The sequence below is a fragment of the Chiloscyllium punctatum genome, chromosome 14 (genome assembly GCF_047496795.1).
Source record: "Chiloscyllium punctatum isolate Juve2018m chromosome 14, sChiPun1.3, whole genome shotgun sequence".
Taxonomy (NCBI): domain Eukaryota; kingdom Metazoa; phylum Chordata; class Chondrichthyes; order Orectolobiformes; family Hemiscylliidae; genus Chiloscyllium; species Chiloscyllium punctatum.
In genome coordinates, this window is record NC_092752.1 from 31,664,382 (window position 1) to 31,683,939 (window position 19,558).

Here is a 19,558-nt window from a genome sequence, read left to right on the forward strand (position 1 = left end):
GTAATGCACCTGGATAGATTGCTTTCCATGGTGCATCTGTAAAGGTTGGTAAGGATCCTTATGGAAATGCTGAATTTCCTAAGCCTCCTGAGGAAGAAGACGTGTTGTTGTTTCTTCTTGATCTTCTAGATTTTCAGACAATATAGACAAATTGATCAGATGGGCTGAACAGCCAATACAATTTAATCTTGAAAATTAAAGTTGATGTATTGAAAATTAAAGTTGAGGACTAGCAAGGCAAGGGAGTACACATTGAATGATTGGACTCATGGAAGTACATAGAATCAGAAGGACCTAGGTGTACATGCCCACAGATCCTTGAAGGCAGGAGGACAGGTAGATAAGATTGTTAAGAAGGCTTTGGGCCAAATGCTAGAAAACAGGATTACAATAGATGAATGCTTGATAATTGGCACAGATGCAATGGGCAAAGTGCTACAAAAACTCTATGAAAATATTTATAGTCAGCAAGTGACAACAGTTATACAGGATATTGGTTAGGTCACTATTAGAATATTGTGTGCAATTCAGGTCTCCTTGCAATAGGAAAAATGTTGTGAAATTTGAAAGGGTTCAGAAAAGATTTACAAGAATGTTGCCAGGGTTAGAGGGTTTGAATTATAAGGAGAGGCTGATTAAACTAGGGCTATTTTCCTGGAGGTTTGAATGCTGAGGGGTGGCCTTAGAGATGTTTCATAAATCATGAGGGTATTGGGACATGGATAGGGTAATTAACAAGGTGTTTTCCCCATGATGGGGAAGTCCAAAATTAGAAGGCATAGGTTTGAGGTGAGAGGGGAAAGATTTAAAAGGGACTTAAGGGGAAACTTTTCCACACCGTGGGTGATGCATGTATGGAATGAACTGCCAGAGGGAGTGGTGGAGGCTGGTACAATTACAACATGTAAACAGCATCTTGATAGGTAGATGAATAGGAAGGGTTTAGAGGGATATCAGCCAAATGCTGGCAAATGGGACTAGATTAATTTAGGATATCTGATCATCATGGACCAGTTGGACTGAAGTGTCTGTTTCTGTGCTGTATATTGCTATGACTCCATGACTCATTTAAACAACTGAAGTTTGTGCTTGCATAAATGACTTAGAAAAAGACTTTTTGTACTAAAATGTGTGAATAGATGATACTTCTCAGGTCTAAATAACTCTGCTTTGTGTTGTTTATTTATTTACTGACACATGCACTTTGTTATAAAACATACTGAAAAGTGTTGGCTAGTGTTGCCACTCTCCCTTAAAACACAGAAAAATAAAGCAAACATTTATTTTTAATTAATTTATTAGTTTTCAGGTTGCATCTTCAATTCTGTCATCAGTCCTGATCCTCATGGCACACAGGAAACATCAAGAAACACGAAGAGCAGAACAACAATACTGACCTTCGTTTTAGGAGATGGAGCTGTGAATAAACCTGAAGAAACATGCTTGAAAGAAAGCAAATGAAGGAGGTCACCGTGCAAATGGGCTGTTGTGGTGCAGTGGAAGTGTCCTTACTGTTGAATCAGGAGATCCAGATTCAAATCCCATCTGTTCCAGAGGTGTGTAATAACAACTCTGTATTATTTATGATACAGATAATAATTACACAATCATAAGCTCTATGTTCTGAAAGGGACATATGCATACAATTGATTATACTTTGGGGCTTTTGTGGTGCAGTGGTAGTATCCCTACCTCTGGGTTAGAAGACCTGAATTCAAGTCCCACATACTCCAGATGTTTTCTCATAGCCTGTCTGAACAGGTTGATTAAAAAGATTTAGAACATACAAGTGGGCTAGAAAGTCAATCTTTAGCATCTACAATCCTCATTTCTCCTCGAAAGTCAAGCTTGAGCAACAAATCAGGTTCAATCCTGATGAAGGGCCCTGGCCAGAAATGTTGACTTTCCTGCTCCTCTGATGCTGTCTGACCTGCTGTGCTTTTCCAGCTCCACATTTTATCGACTCTGACTTCCAGCACTTGCAGTCCTTACTATCTTTACCTTTGTAGAAGTTGGGGATGTATGGTACCAACAGGTAAAAGGCAAGTTCAAGATTAGTTGCAGAAAGTAGTGATTTTTGTATAAACAGTGATTAATATCTAAATAAATTATGGATGCAAAAATTCTGTGGAGTCAGTCAAATGACAGATGCATGCTGTGGTGGGGTGGGAAACCCACAAGAAGGCTGAATTAGCGGATTTACCTTATCTTTGTGATATTGGCCGCTGTAGTCCTTTAACGTGTTTCCTTTATCATACTCATGCCAAATAACTGTTAGTATACATCCAACACATTGACCACTGCGATTCGAGAAGGCAGCTAACCCTTATCCTCTCAAGCGCAATTAGGAACGAGCAATAAATGTTGTCCTGCACATAACAATAGGAATTATTACACTCGCTTTGGTAATTTCACTAAAATTCAAGCAAGGTGAACACTGTCAATGGCGATATTGATGGCAATCATATACTGAGAACACCGTTTTCATCTTTCCGTTAAATGGTATCAAAATAGGCAATGCCTTTAAAACCAGAATATTGGCAATCACCCCTAATAAATGAGACCTGATAGTTTGATTGCAGCGTCATAGACATGAAAGATTAAAGTATATATCACGTTGGTGACGATATTATATGAGCTGAACAGATACAATCAACCACATGAACCGCCCTATTCCCAAAGAAACTACACTGGCAGCACAATGGGCAACGCTGTCTGAGGCACCCTCAAATTTGCCTGAGTCGGAGGGAATTTGTTGAAACTGGGTATCATCCTTGCAGCTGACACCACCGAAAATTTAAGATGTATCTTTTTTTTAAAAAAGTATTCGTTTCCCTCACACCCTCTCATAAACCTTCCAACGTTTAAACTCTGATTCACACAGACGGTGACGGCACTTCATCGGCCGACCAAGATGAAGCAGTGCAGGGTCTTAAGTGGCGCTGTCGCATTGACGTTTCTTACGGAGTTGGCCGGGGTCGTGTGTTTTGCTGAACCGGCCTGGCTGATCGGGTCATTGATGTGAACGTGGTGACAGTCACTGGAGTGCGGGAGGAAGAGGAAGGGGAAGAGGACGAGGACGAGGACGAGGAGGAGAAGGCGGCGGCGGCGGCTGTGTGAGATGGAGCATTTAGAGCATTGTGTTGAAGTCTGAGCGCCAGGCCGGCGGCTGCCATGGTTTCCTTGGGTAAGTTGTGACACAGCATTCCTTTCTGGATCATTGAGACACCGATGACTCGAGTCACGATTGATTCTGGCCTCCACATAATGACTTGCAACATTTTCACTTACGATCTTATTTCCTTTCTGTCAGCGTTTTCGTGTTCGTTGTACCATTTGATTTCTCCTTTCATATTACAACTGACTTCGTTTAAAACCAAATGGCAATTGGTAGCGACCGGGGTGGCCAAAATACTGTGTTATGGTGTGGAAGTAGATGTCGGCTAAATCGCTGAGACTTGGAGAAGTTTTTGTTCTTTTTAACACTTGAACAGCAATCTGATTTATCTAAAAATGCAGAGTTTTGTTCGTTTGGCATTAATTTAGTAGATCGAATTTGAATCCATGTTTTGAACAATATTTCCTCCAATCTGACCATCAATATTTAAAATTCTTTATCTAACTCGTCCCGTACAAAGAGAATCAATTTGAGTTAACTAATATAGACGTTAACAGTTATGTGGGGTCTTTACTAATAAGGAATTTGCTATTAGAAGTAATAGTGATGGTTTCAATTGAATCAGAATTAAAATACTGCCGATGCTGGAAGTCTGAAACAGGAAGTGTTGAAAATACTCAGATCAGGCAGCATCTGTGTAGAAAGTAACAGTTAACTTTCAAGTCGATGACATTTGATTAGAATTTAATGTAATTGCTACCACTAAAGGTGAGTGTAGGTAATGTTTGACACGTACTATGTTAGACTGTAACAAGTTAACTCCAAGTTAATGTACAGATTTCACTGAAACGTGGTACAAGGAAGAACTGATTATTTTTGTCAAAGATGTGGATCCATTCATTAACATGGGGTGAATTGACTTATTCTTTTTGATTGTTATGGAATATTTAATTTGGAACGTTGTAGATTAGTTTAGAATGTTGTGGATTGTTTAAGCTGGAGTTTATTGTTACGGCTGTCAAAATGAGGACAGTTTTTGAAGCGGGTTGTTGGATGTGGCCTGAAGTCTCCTCCATTAAGATGGAAACCCTTAAGTAAAGTTTTTTTTCAGTGTTGTATTTATTGATTATCAACCAGGCAGGGAAAAGCCTTGAGGAAGAGCAGGATAATTGTAATAACATTGCATTTAACACAGCATGGCGAGAATATGCACTCTACTGTGTAGATATGTTTTTAGTCTGGTTCACTTTGAATCACTGGTAGTTAAATATAATTCTTTTGTTCTGGTAAAAACCTGGTTGTAATGTTATTTTAATGTACATTTTCTTTTAATATCTGTGTGGTCAGTGTCAAACTAGGAATTCAGTGACATCTATAATAGGGAACATGTTTTTTTGGAAAATAAACATTGATGGTAAACCTTATTTATCTTTCCAAGGCAATGATCTATGGTGGCTATAGATCCACTTTGCTGAAAATGTGTTGCTGGAAAAGCGCAGCAGGTCAGGCAGCATCCAAAGAGCAGGAGAATCGACGTTTCGGGCATGGGCTCCTTGGATGCTGCCTGACCTCCTGCGCTTTTCCAGCAACACATTTTCAGCTCTGATCTCCAGCATCTGCAGTCCTCAATTTCTCCTCACAGATCCACTTTGCACAAGCAATCTCTTGGTACTTTCCCTAAGCAAATGTTTTCATGTATGATCTTTGGCGTGTTCATCGGCATCTGATGTTGTGCAGAATTACATTTAAAGTCAAATTTATCCTTGTTTAAATTCCACTTACACTCCTTGCAGCTTTTCTTTTGATCATAAGTCGAAAGGAGCCATTCTAGTGGGTGGCACAGTGGTTAGCACTGCTGCCTCACAGCACCAGGAACCCGTGTTCAATTCCCACCTCAGGCAACTGTTTGTGTGGAGGTTGCACATTGTGGTTTTCCTGCGGGTGCTCCAGTTTCTTCCTACAGTCCAAAAAGGTGCAGGTTAGGTGAATTGGCCTTGCTAAATTGCCCATAGTGTTAGGTGAAGGGGTAAATGTAGGGGAATGGGTCTGGGTGGGTTGCTCTTCAGAGGGTCGGTGTGGACTTGTTGGGCTGAAGGCACTGTTTTCACACTGTAAGTAATCTAATCTAATTTTTAAGTTAACTTCTTTCCTTCTTCTTTAGAAATTATTATTCTTGTGTCCCTCCACTACCCAGCTGAGGTTTATTCATCAGCGAGACAGTATAGGGTCCTGGTATGATGAAATCAGTATGATGTTAAACTAAGCAAAGCACCCCTCTGATTTGTTCAATCCTTCTAAGTCACATCAGATCACAACAGTTAGTAATTTCACAATGCAAATTCTTTTATTTTGTGTGACTTTGCAGCTGAGTAAATTTTCAAAACTTTTTGGATGTGGAATCACGTGTTCATGATTTTTTTTTTCCCCTGCGTGTTCTCAACAAATGCTTGTAAGAACATCTTATCTATCCTAACTTGCCACAAACAGTAACAACTACCTAAAGGAAATTAATACAACTCACATTGACAGTGACATTTATATAAAGTAATCAAAAACTGGTCAGAGTTGTAGCTTTTAAGGGCTGCTTTAAAAGATAAGGAAGCAGAGAGCAGAATTCAGTCCTGTTGGAGTTACGCTTCAGTGGAAAACATGCATAATGCTCAAATGCAATAGTAGAAAAACAAAATTTTGAGTCCAGTATAACTCTTTCAGAACAAATGCTGCTCGACCTGAGTTAATCAGGACTTTCTGTTTTTATCTCTGTCTCGAAAGTATACTTGAAAAATGCTACCTATACCATTTCATGGTGACGTGTAATTGGGTTTTTGGGTAATATACACATTTCTTGTGATAGAATATGAAGACATCAGCCTTTTAAAGTTTGGACCTGAAGTCTGTTTTTAATTTCTCTAGAAACCAGCTTAGCAGAAGTGCAGAAACACCAGAGGACAGGGGCAGATTGGGATGGAGGAAGGACAATTTCCATAACTCTTCTACATTTGTTTTGGTTTTTGAAAATAAGTTGTCAAATGTAATTAGGATTGTATTATTTGCCGTTTGACTTTTTGTTTTTCTTTTTCTCTGTTAGGCTCTGTTAGTTACCTCCTATGTAACACTGTGGTATAGTAATCAATGATGGATAAAATTCTGGAAGCCCTCGTCACCTCTTCACATCCCCTACCAGTGAAGAAGGGAATTGTGAAGAAAGTGGTAGATGCAGCCGAGAACTCAGTTGACCGGGAGCAATGCAAGGCAATGTTTGATCTGACAACACGATTAATTTTAATTGGGGAGGATAATTTCCAGAAACAAGTGGGTCATCAGGTACTTGATGCCTATGCCAGGTACCATCGTTGTGAATTTGAGGAATTCTTCAACAAGGGATTTATTCTAAATCTTCTGCAACAAGGTTATGGATCACTAGATAAGAAAGATATTGCCATCATTGACTATATCCACATGGGACTAAAACTTATTATGAGCTGCCCTTCTGTGCTTGAAATCTTTGGCTGCATGCACACTGAGATACTGCGACTAGTTTGTGAAAGACCAGAACCTTTGCTGTGTGCTAGGTTGAGTGAGTTGTTGTCTGACTTTGTACATTGCATCCCAAAAGGTAAATCAGCAGTACTGTTTTGCCAGCAGCTAGTAAGGACTATAAGTCAGTTCCAATGCAGTGCAACACAGGAAGAAGAGATCCGTGGATTTATTTCTCAGGTGAACAAAGTAAGCAATTTGTTGCAAAGTATTTGGAAAGCTGAGCCTGGTGCACTTCTGCCTTCTCTACAAGAGGTATTTGTGATCATCTCAGCTACAGGTAAGGAACACAACAGGGAATAAGTTTTTTTAAAAATGGTTATTTGTTTAGACTTTCTCAAGCATTAAATTTTCAAATGTTTGTGCCTTTCCCCATTCTTCTATTTGCCTTAATAGATGAAAATTGTTGTGAGCTATTATAATAGTTCTTTTGTGTCAGTAAACTAATCTGGCGGGATGCTGGTCCCTGTCCGTTGTTCCCTCTACTGGACTCAAGTAAGTGGAACTTGTCAGATATAAAGAAATTCAAAAATTATTAAATATGTTATTTGTAAGTTCCGTTGCTTTTAAGAATGATTAGCAATAATATTTAGAGCTAATAGTCTACATGTCTATTTAATTATCAAATTGAGTCTACTTTTCAATTTTCCTTCATCTGTAAATCAGTTATTGAATGCTTTCTTTGAAATCAAGTTGATACCCAATTCTACATTGGGTTGTTCCAACAAACCAAATAAGAGTTCTTCCACCTCTTGTTTTACAGATTCTTTATTTGAACCATCTATTGCCCTAGCAAGCCTCGTTCAGCACATCCCATTACAGATGATTACAGTTCTCATTCGAAGCTTGATCACAGATCAAAATGTTAAAGATGCCAGCATGACTTGTGCACTCTGCAGGTAGTCACTGATCTTGCATTTGTGAATCACCTCACACTCTCCAGATGTGTCAAAACATCTCTGAGCTGTTGAATTGTTTGCTGACTTAGCAGTTCCTCATACGTGGGTAAATTTGGCTGTTTCCTTGTGCAGATACTGTTTTAAAACCTGTAGTGATGTTTAATAATCAAGGAGGAGAAAAATTTAAATTTATTAGAAGATCTTTTTTGAAATTTCCCCTGTGTATAAATAGTGGGTGCAGATGTGATGTGAGTTTGTTATAGAACAAGGAGGCACATCAAAGAGTGAAATCTGGAAGCTTGTTGGCCAAGTGAAGCAAGGTGGAAATGTGTATTTGTTTCTTTTTAAGAAAAAATAAACTAGATGTTGTCAACTCAAATTTTCAAAACTCTGAAGACTTTATAATAGGTAAGGATATCAAAAAAATGGAACAATGTCATTACTTGAGACACAGGGAAACTGTGGTATTATTGAATGGCTGAGGAGCTAAATTAGATTCAGACTTTGAAGAATCCTTGCATTGAGAGAGCATGAGGCTAATAAAGCACATGCTTATGGAGGAGTTGAAATTCTACTCCTTTTTCCAGTAATGTGAAGCTAGCTGTCAGAGATATCTTCAAAAAAATGGATGATGAGGAAGGAGAAAAGAGAGGTGAAGATGCTTATTGCAGGAATTTCAGAGCATGGAGCCTAGGCAACTGAAGGGAAAGGAGCTACACATGGTTGAATGGAGAGTGGATGCAGCCATGTGGGCCAGAGGGTAGAGAATACTGGAAGAGATGTGGGGATGGGGGAGGTTCTTGAGGTAAGTGACAGAAGCACGATCATGAAAGTATTTAAACAGTGTGAGAATATCAGAAATTTAACTTCATAATATTGTCAATTTAATATTCAGTCACTGAGTGTGATTTTGGTCTTTGCTGTGGCACAGCCTGACTTGACGACTTTCAAACATTCACCTGGGGTACAATGGGCAGTGTCTATCAAGTTAGTGCCTACGCATTGTTCTCCTATAAGGCGTGTTTCATCAACATGATTTGGCTGTAACGCAGTTGGTGAATTGGGGAACGGTATGTTTAAAATGCAAACTCCCATTGACGATTACACAATTCCACTCCTGCTACCTTTGGTCCACTCTAGGTGTTTACTTCAGGGTTGGCAAAAGAGTTTGGATGGCGGGGCAAATTTTTTCTGATGGTAATGTTTTTGAGGATGTTTTTAGAAATTATTGCAAAAGGAAAAAAATTGGATTTCAAGGTTCTCCTCATTCTGGACAATACATCATTGGTAAGCTTTCAGAAAACATCGAAGTGCTATTTCTACCTCCAACACAACATCTCGCATTCAACCCATGGACTAGGATGCAGTAGCAGCTTTTAAAGCTTATTATTTAAGGCGCACATTCAGGAAGCTAATTGCAGTTACTGAAGGGGATAATGAGGACAGTGTTCTTCAATATTGGAAGATTTTTAAGAATGCTATTAACATCATTGTGGAGGCCAGGGATGATGTCAGTAAAGACTGCTTGCATGCGAGTTGGTGGAATCTTCTCCCAGATTTTCTCCATAATTTTAAAGGCATTGAACTGTCTGAGGAGCTTCCAGTAATCAAAGAACATTATGTTGCTCTTGCAAAACAAGTTGCAATTGAAGAAGTGGAGACTGATCTCCAACAACTTGTTACTGCAGCAGAAATTGAAATTCAAGATGAAGGCTATGAAGCCCAGGATGCAGCACCAGGAGAACTTTCACTTCTCTTTTGTCTTCTATCCTGAGGGAAGTTGAGAAGCTGTCTTTTTTTTTAGATTACTTGCAGTGTGGAAACAGGCTCTTCAGCCCAACAAGTCCACACCGACCCTCCGAAGAGCGACCCATTCCCCTACATTTACCCCTTTGCCTAACACTACGGGCAATTTAGCATGGCCAATTTACCTAACCTGCACATTTTTGGACTGTGGGAGGAAACCAGAGCATCTGGAGGAAACCCACGCAGGCACTGAGAATGTGCAAACTCCACACAGACAGTTGCCTGAGGCAGGAATTGAACCCAGGTCTCTGGCGCTGTGAGGCAGCAGTGCTAACCACTGTGCCACCGTGCCACTCTTAGAAGATAATGACTACAATGCAGAATGCAGCAGGATAGCAGTTCGTGGCATCAAGTCTTATCTGGCATCCTATGAACAGCTTCTTCATGAAAGATGGCCAAGCAGCAAAAACTAGATGCCTTTTATAAGCTAAACCCCAAGAAACAGTCTGAGGACAATGAACCATAGCCATCCAATTCTGGACTAAACATTTCCTTTTGTCATAACCCTGTATCAGAACTGCACCTGAAAGTAATGATGATGCTGATGATGATGACCCTCAGCTTTTATGTTAATACATTACTGTAATTCATCAAACTCAGAAACCCCTTGGTGTTAAATTTATTCTTTCACTAAAATATTTACTTAGGCTGTGCTGTCATTTGTGATAGGCTAACGAGTATTTTTGTTTCAATTTTTATTGATATTTTTGGTGGTTCACCCCCACCTCTGTTTTTCCCGTGGGCCCACTTATTTCTATTGCACGATTTTCCAAAACACGAGGTTGCACAAGAATTTAATTACCGCATTTAAAGCAGAACAGCCTGTACTTGCTAAAAAGAGGAATGAAATTAATACTTTTCATTTTGTACTCAAAAAGATTGACCCACAGGGAAAAGAAACAGAAAAAACAATTTATATAGCTTTAAGAGGTTGGCATTGTTTGGCATGGAGTCACAGCTTGAATTGTGAATTACCCTAGTTAACTGATTAAGTTCGAACTAGGCAGGTTGACTCTAATCGGTCAGAGCATTGGGATGCAGCAGGAATTGTGTGCCTCTGTAGCCCTTCAATCAGTGAAAAATGTGTAGTCTGTGGACTTGCAAGTTATCAGGCCTTCTGGTGTGAATAAACTTTAGCATATACAATGAATTATGCTGCTAACTCTTTTCTTTTTAGTAATGTTTAAATTCTGTACTGCGAAGAAATTATTTTCATATTTGAGACAAATTTATAACAGAGACTAAACTAGGCATATAAATAAGATTGACTGTTTAAGTTTCCTCTAAATCTATGTATTGAATTTCTCCAAAAATGTGAGAAGCATTTACCAATGTTCATTTCCAAATGTGATATTTATTTCCCCCAATTCTTTCTGCCTTTTCTCTTCTTTTTTTGAAAGGAATCCATTTATGTGTGCAGAGTTATATGTCTTGTCTATTGTGTGAATGTGTATCTGGGATTAAGGAGATGGGGTCTCTTCAGTGTGGGATTAGGCCATTCAGCCCATCAAGTCTACATTGACCCTCCAAAGAACATCCCAGTCAGACCTACCCCATACCCTATCCTGTAGCCCTGCATTTCCCAAGACTAATCCACCTACCCTCCACATCCCTGGACACTATGGACAATCTTCATCACAATGAAAAGAAGTTTCCTTAATTTCAAGCTGATTTATACCCCAGAATGTTTGGTACTGATGTAAAAAGCTTTTGATCTTCCTCCCACAAATAATTCCTACCTTGATGATTACAAATCAAGATGGTGTCATGGCTACAAATCATGGATAGGGTCTAAGTATCACAGGAATTGCTGTGTAGAGAAGGCAGAATTAATGTTTTGGGTCAAGTGACCCTTCAGAACCAGCAGTACATCAGAAACCAGTTCTAAAGAAGGTTACTGAACCTGAATAATTGATTCTGCTTTCTCTCCACAGATGCTGCCATTACCTGCTGAGTTTCTGCTGCAATTCCTTTTTTTTTTGTTTCAGATTTCCATGATCTGTAGTTCTTTGTTTATCTTAGGATCTAACTGTTACTGGTTTTATGCTTTTGTGTCCTTTTTAGAATGATTGACTGGCTGTCCTGGCCATTAGCTCATCATGTCGAAACTTGGGTGATTGCACTACTCAAAGGATTGGCTTCAGTCCAGAAGTTCACTATCCTTATAGATGTCACTCTGCTTAAAATTGAACAGGTAAGTTGGGTGATAAACCAAGTGTACGCATCCCTTGTAGACCATAGGACATGAAAATTGATATTTCCAGTGTGCGTATATGAATGCTAATGCAAAACTGTTCATTATATTTAACATTCTATTTGAATGTTACAAAGATAAATTTTGTATAAGCGTTTATGTGAATACATATCACATATTTTTAATATTACCATCAGCTGCTTCTGAAGAAATTGCAGGCAGATGCATACACTGCTGACTAGTGGATAGGGCTTTGGGGAGTCAGGAGGTGAGTTACTGGCTTGCAGTATTCCTAGGCTCTGACCAAGGTGGTGCCAATGTGTTTATGTGGTGAGTCCAGTTGAGCTTCAGGCCGTTGGTAACCCGAAGGATGTCAGGGGTCTGGAGCTCCTTGATGCCACACTCGATTGATGTCAAGGGGTGTCACACTCGCCTCACCATTGGAAATAATGAATCTTGAAGGTTTAACGACTGCATTGTATCACTTCAGAGGAAACTGCCTTTGTGTAATATCAGTATTTGGAACATTTTTTGGTGTTTGAAATTACTTGTTCTGCTAATTACAGAGAAGTAGCATGGTATCAGCATTTAAAGTAATACAGAAATCTGCACAGTAGTGAGAAAAAAAGTTATCTGTTGCATTAATAAGATTTCAGCAAAGCAAAATGCTGAACATTGCAACCGAGCAATTGAAGTTCTTTTTTCCTATCAGTAAAAAGAGTTTTCCCATGCTGCTCAGTGAGTTAAAATATTTTATAACCTCAGCATGATTTCAAACAATCATGAACCTGCACTGCAAGCAAGTATGCATGATAATAGCTGCAGGAGTATATCAGCTGTAATATTGTGCCTGGAAAGGACACTTTTTATCTCATATCCTTTTTAATCTTGCACTTGCTTGTTTGCTCCAAGGTCAAAATTTATTGTACTTTGTGCTGTTTGTTCCATGCCTACAGCTGCTATATAAATGGAATAAATTGTCTTGTATTCCTGAAATGCTGCTTTTATTTACCATTCAGTGAGCTTGTAAATATATTTACAGAAGTCTTTGTAGATTTCAAAATCAGAACTTGCAGTCAGAATAGCTTAAGGGTAACTGGATTTAACCAAAATTGCAAATGCTTTTGCATTTTTCTTTAATGTCCCACAGTGCATCAGGTCAACAAAAGAATTGCACTAATTAAGGGATTGAGTTACCATTTGTAAATAAGTGTAACACTGATATATTTATGTTTGTAAGTGGGGCCTGTGAGTGCGGTGCAGGGAAGGGAGGCACACTGGCCAGTCTCTGGTACTGAGATTCAATCTTTGGTGTGTACTGAGGTGGCAGATGTCCATAAAGCTGTGTTGCAGGCCCTTTCCCTGGCCTCCGTATCCTGAATCATTGAGAAGAAAATTGATTGAGGTCTTTTCTCTTGATTGCTATCAGTATTATATTCTGAAAGTACAAACGTGAATGCAGGTGAGAGCTGGTCAAAAGATATGAACCCTTAAAATGCAAACTTTCATGTGGGTAATGACCAAATACTGATGTACAAAAAGCTGATTTATGTCCAGTGGATCCAAACAACAGGTCAAGGCCTTTGTGTAGTGTGACTGGAGTAAATAAATTAGTAGGAAAATTGTTGTTTCATGACTAGTTATTGGTGAATTTATTTTCTGTGCCAGATATTTCATCGTCTTTGGTATCCTATTGTGCGACCTGGTGCTTTAACAGTTCTTTCCCACATGCTGCTCAGTTTTCAGCATTCTCCAGAAGCCTTTCACTTAGTAAGTAATCCTACTTATTTCAAACTTATTAGGTGTTAATTCTGGGTCATACCTTTTACTTTCTGTGTAATTCTACTTAGCTTAAACATATTTTTCAAGTAAACTTGCAGGAGCAACAAGTTAAAAATAAACAAGTCAAAATGAAGAACATTTGCTATATATCACAGTAGGTGGCTTTGTTATGAACTTTAACTATTCGTGTCTATTTTATGTTGATTTGTTAATGAACTAGATGCCAATAGTAAAATCAATCATGAGAATCTGGATCTTGGTCCATTTAAATTAAGAACATTTGAGAAGACACAATAGAAGATTTGTACTATTAAAGGTTTAGTCCTGTTAAGCAATTGGCAGACTAAATGCAAATTAGATTTCATATTGATAGATATATTCAAGATCGGTGGAGCGAGTACAGTGAATGGAATATGAAGCAGAAATTGATTGTTTCATTATCTGGATAATAGCTTCATTAAAACAAAACTTTGTTTCAAAGTTCTGGGAGATATGACCAAGAACAGTAGAGTCTGGAGACTATATGTTAAGATTATGCAGTGAGCTCTCAAAGAATAAAGTGCAAAGAAAATTTACAGCCCCTTAGGCCCTTCAAGCCTGAGCCGATCCAAATGTACTGTCTAAACCTGTTGGTCAATTCCTAAGCATTTGTATCCCACGGCTCCCCACCTTCTCATGCATCTGTCCAGACGCATCTTAAATGAATCTACAATGCCTGCCTGTACCACATCTGCTGGCAACGCGTTCCAAACGCCCACCACCCTCTGTGTGAAGTACTTGCCGCGTGTATCCCCCTTAAACTTTCTACCTCTCATCTTGAAAGCATGACCTCTTGTTATTGAAACCTTCACCCTGGGAAAAAGCTTGTCTCTATCCACCCTGTCTATACCCTTTATGATTTTGTAAACCTCAATCAGGTCCCCCCTCAATCTCCTTTTTTCTAGTGAAAATAAACCTAACCTACTCCATCTCTCTTCATAGCTAGCACCTTCCATACCAGGCAACATCATCGTAAACCTTCTCTGCACCCTCGCCAAAGCGTCCACATCCTTTTGGTAATGTGGCGACCAGAACTGTACACCATATTCTAAATGTGGCCGAAACAATGTCTTGTACAATTTTAACATGACTTGCCAGCTCTTATACTCAATACCCCGTCCAATAAAGGCAAGCATACCATATGCCTTCTTGACCACTTTGTCCACCTGTGCAGCAACCTTCAGGGTACAATGGACCTGCATTCCCAGATCTCTCTGCCCATCAACTTTTCCCAAGGCTCTTCCATTCATTGTATAATTCACTCTAGAATTAGATATTTGTCTGGATTCAAATCCATCTGCCATTTATCCGCCCAACTCTCCAGTCCATCTATGTCCTCCTGTATTCTCTGACAGTCCCTTATGCTTTCTGCTACTCCACCAATTTTTGTGTCATCTGCAAACTTGCTGATCATACCAACAGTGCCCTCTTCTCGATCATTTATGTGTCTTAGAAACAAACAGTGGCCCCAGTACTGACCCCTGTGGAACACCACTGGTCACAGTTCAGATTGTTAACACTGTGCTAAGTTCTGGTTATCCACACTTCAAAAGAAAAATACCATCTGAATTTGGGAGACATTTGAGATGCAGTTAGATATTACAGAGTGTGAGGTGAAGAGTGACTCCACATGTATAGGAGGTGAGCATTCATGAAGATTTAGACAGTCAAGTTCAACAGTCTCAAAGTTAAGATAGATGGTTAGCAAGAACTTTTTGGAACTATGCAAAAAATTAAATTGACATAGGAACGGTTTATCAAGAACATTTCCTCATGGTAATCAGTATAAGACTAAAAGACCTAAAATTAGTAAAAAGGAAACTTAAAATTAGTTTGAAGGAGGATTTTATTCAGTGGTGTACTTTTGGAATAATCTGCCTTGTCATTGAAACAAAAATAAGGCAGCAAAATAAGATTGGGTGCTGTAATTGAAATTCTAAGATGAGCTTTGACAGATCAACTTGAATGGCCTAGTAACCATATGACATCCTTGATTTTATTTAAACTTGCTTTTTTATTATGCTCTTCAAAAATGTTCTGGACAAAATTATAAAACGTAGACAGATCATAGAAAAACATAACTGGTTCAGAAGCATTTGTAAAGAGAAAGAATTGGCTTAACATAGTCATTTGTCTGAACTACAGGATGATTTAAATTTGAATATGTAAAAACAATTTTCTTTTTCCCTGAAATTTGCTCCATTTTAAATAATACGTGTATGAATGTTCCTTTGTTGTTTTATTTTAGAATGCTTCAAAGCACATGACATGCTAAGATTATTATTTTTGAGTACAAGTGAGTAATTTGTAGGTAAGCACAGCAATCATGCTGCAACTAGCATTACACAAATAGGCAGAGTTAAATAACTATGAATAAATTATTCCATATTTACAGTCAAGCAATTATTTAATATTTACACCCTGTTAATGAAATTACATTCCAAATTGAAGAAAAACAAGTTCCAATAGGTGATGTTCTTTTCCAAATCTATTAAATCACTGTAAAGAGAAAGCCTCTGAGTTAATCATTAGAAACAAGAAATTTCAACATTGATACGTCTTTGACCTTGTCAGCATACTAAAGTCTTTGTTTGGGACTCGTGCTTAATGTGATTCTCCACATCAGCTCCATCCTGTGTTTAAAAATTGGGTTTATTGCAGGTGATGACAGGCCTGGTTGAGTACAACAGAGTATAACCTAGGTAAAAACACTGGAGCCAAAGTGGCTGCAACATTAAAGTCCAGAAGCTCAGAGAAAACCAAGGTTAGCATGAAAACTGTTGATTCATACATGATGATAAGCTTGTGACTTAGTTATGAGTAGTCACTCAGGGCTTTGACAGTCCACGAAGATGACAAATGGATGACTGGATCACCTGACAAGAAGGTTTACTGTACTTTCGAGCAGCAGTGGTAAAGTCACGGTAAATTCAAAAATGGTAATCCTGCCTATGTTTGAGCCAGTTGTTTGGGAATTGCATTTCCAATCTACAACAGGATGAAAATTGGAATTGGAAGTCAGCATCAGAAAGCTTTCGGAAGAGATATTATCAGATCCAGGGTACATAGAAAATCTACCTGGAGCATTGTCCTGATGGCAAGCACGATGTTGTGGTGTTAGAAATAACAAATTTAAGCTATTAGAAGGAAAATAATAAACACACATCTCAATTTGACAACAATTGATTGCCAGGATAATCAAGAGAAATGTTGTATTTTCACATATGATGACATTTTACATGTGACATTCCATAATCTCTCCACAGATTGTTCCTCATATTATAAAGCTAGTTCAGTTCTTGAAAGATGAAGATTCACCTACCAGTAAAATCTTCCTCATGCAGTTGACTGAGTTGGTACATTGTATGATGTATCAGTATTCTGGGTTCCCTGATCTCTACGAACCTATCATTGAAGCCATTAAGGTAAGAATCTGAGAGCTAATAATGGGAAACATTTCTGGCTGAATTTTAACAGCTGCTATGATCCATATTCTCTTTCCAGCTAAAAGATCAGTGGGGAGCCAACCCACCCACCTGACTCCACCGTTCATTTAGTAACTGCTTCAGGTAAAACTTCTGTCCAGAAGTAGGGGCATACCTACCTCAAGGTACCTGTTGACTAATCTAATTGGCCAGCAGTTCTGTGGTCCTTTCAGAACTAGTTGGAGCACAGGCAGATCCCCCATGCCAAAATGCCCAACAAGCTCAGGGTTGGGAGTCTTGGAGAAGGATTAAAGGTGATGAGATAGTGTTCGAGAGGCTGGGGAGCGTGTTAAAGTGAGTTTGATCTTTGTAACATATGTCCTGATATGTCCCACAGTGAAGGTTGTCCATTTTCCCCTTCCCCACTTTGCCTAACACCAGTCTATGCAGCCAATGCTGTTGGACATCCTATTTGAGTCATTCCCCCACCATAGGTAAAAATGCCAGTAGCAGTAAGATGTGTCCCTTAATGGGTCACTAAGGGCTATTTAAGGTCCTCATTAGGCCCAAAAGCGAATCATCTATGCCTCCCCCATTCGGTTTGAAGGTTTAAATGCATCAAAGAATGACAGCTGGAACACCACCCTAATACCAAATCAACCAGCGGCTTCATGGAAGGTAATGGAAATTAATTGCAATTGTCCCAGTGCTTATCTGTTCTACTTTGTGGTGAGATTGGCCAAAATGAAAATCCAAGAATCATATTTCACTTTTAATCTCTATTCACTGCACATGATGTAATAATGCAATTCATATCATCACTACATGTTTATTAAAAAAATGCTTTTCAGACCTATGATATAGAAATATATTTGCATTTGGAATTCTCATGCATTACTCATTCAAGTTGTGCAGCACCTGAACTAAAGCAAATGGTGAAACATGTACAGGTCAGCATGTGGGAAAGCAAGATAGGTCAATGTTTTGAGCCTTCCTCGCTGTCTGTTACACCTCCAATTTTGGTGTCATCTGCAAACTTACTAACTGTACCTCTTATGCTCACATCCAAACATTGATATAAATGATGAAAAGTAGAGGACCCAGCGCTGATCCTTGTGGAGCTCCACTGGTCACAGGTCTCCAGTCTGGTTTTAAAAACAAACCTCCACTATCACCCTCTTTCTTCTACCTTTTGAGCCAGTTCTGTATCCATCCAAATGGCTAGTTCTCCCTGTATCCCATGAGATCTCACCTTGCTAACAAGTCTCCCATGGGGAACCTTGTTGAACGCCTTACTGAAGTCCATATACACCACACCCACGGCTCTGCCCTCATCAATTCTCTTTGTTACTACTTCAAAAAACTCAATCAAGTTTGTCAGACATGATTTCCCACGGACAATGCCATGTTGACTATTCCTAATCAGTCTTTGCCTTCCAAATACATGTAAATCCTGTCCCTCCGGATTCCCTCCAACAACTTGTCCATCACCGAGGTCAGGCTCACCAATCTATATAGTTCTCTGGCTTGTCCTTACCACCTTTCTTAAGTAATGGTACCACATGAGCCAATCTCCAGTCTTCTGGTACCTCACCTGTGCCACAATACAAATATCTCAGCAATGGTCCCAGCAATCATTTCCCTAGCTTCCCACAGAGCTCTAGGATACACGAGGCCTGTGACTGGTGGAGTGCCACAAGGATCGGTGCTGGGTCCACTACTTTTTATTATTTATATAAATGATTTGGATATGAGCATAAGAGGTAGAGTTAGTAAGTTTGCAGACGACACCAAAAGTGGAGGTGTAGTGGACAGCAAAGAAGGTTACCTCCGATTACAACAGGATCTTGATCAGATGGGCCAATGGGCTGAGAAATGACAGGTGGAATTTAATGTAGATAAATGGGAAAGCAAATCTTAGCAGGACTAAGGGGACTAATATATTGGCAGGGGGATTTGCTAGAGCTGCTCGGGAAGATTTTAAAGTAGTAAGGTGGGGGGTGGGACCCAGGGAGATAGTGAGGAAAGACATCAATCCTGAGACTGATACAGTTGAGAACAGAAGCGAGTCAAACAGTCAGGGCAGGCAGGGACAAAGCAGAGAGCAAGGTATGACTGATTTAAATTAAACTGCATTTATTTCAATACAAGAGGCCTAACAGGGAAGGCAGATGAACTCTGGGCATGGTTAGGAGCATGGGACTGGGATATCATAGTAATTACAGGCACATAGCTTAGGGATGGATAGGACTAGCAGCTTAATGTTCCAGGATACAAATGCTATAGGAAGGACAGAAAGGGAGGCAAGAGAGGAGGAGGAGTAGTATTTTTGATAAGGGATGGCATTACTACTGTACTGAGGGAGGATATTCCCGGAAATACATGCAGGGAAGTTATTTGGGTGGAACTAAGAAATAAGAAAGGGATGATCTCCTTATTGGGATTGTATTATAGACCCCCTAATAGTCAGAGAGAAATTGAGAAACAAGCTTGTAAGGAGATCTCAGCTATCTGTAAGAATAATAGTGTGGTTATGGTAGGGGATTTTAACTTTCGAAACATCAACTGGGACTGCCATTGTGTTAAGGGTTTAGATGGAGAGGAATTTGTTAAGTGTGTTAAAGAAGATTTTCTGAATCAGTATGTATATGTACCTACTAGAGAAAATGCAAAACGTGACCTACTCTTGGGACATAAGGCAGGGCAGGTGACTGAGGTGTCAGTGGGGGAGCACTTTAGGGCCAGCAACCATAATTCA

General features: G+C 39.3%; 1 protein-coding gene across 1 annotated transcript in view; it reads left to right on the top strand.

Annotated features, from left to right (window-relative positions):
- The first annotated feature begins 2,952 nt into the window (after positions 1-2,952).
- Positions 2,953-19,558, top strand: part of usp38 (ubiquitin specific peptidase 38) — a 35,214-nt gene continuing 18,608 nt past the window's right edge. The window contains exons 1-6 of the mRNA XM_072584137.1: positions 2,953-3,187; positions 6,207-6,935; positions 7,419-7,554; positions 11,425-11,554; positions 13,223-13,324; positions 16,642-16,800. Coding sequence (XP_072440238.1) covers positions 6,251-6,935; positions 7,419-7,554; positions 11,425-11,554; positions 13,223-13,324; positions 16,642-16,800 — 1,212 coding nt within the window. The 5' untranslated portion in view covers positions 2,953-3,187; positions 6,207-6,250. The remainder of the gene's footprint in view (positions 3,188-6,206; positions 6,936-7,418; positions 7,555-11,424; positions 11,555-13,222; positions 13,325-16,641; positions 16,801-19,558) is intronic.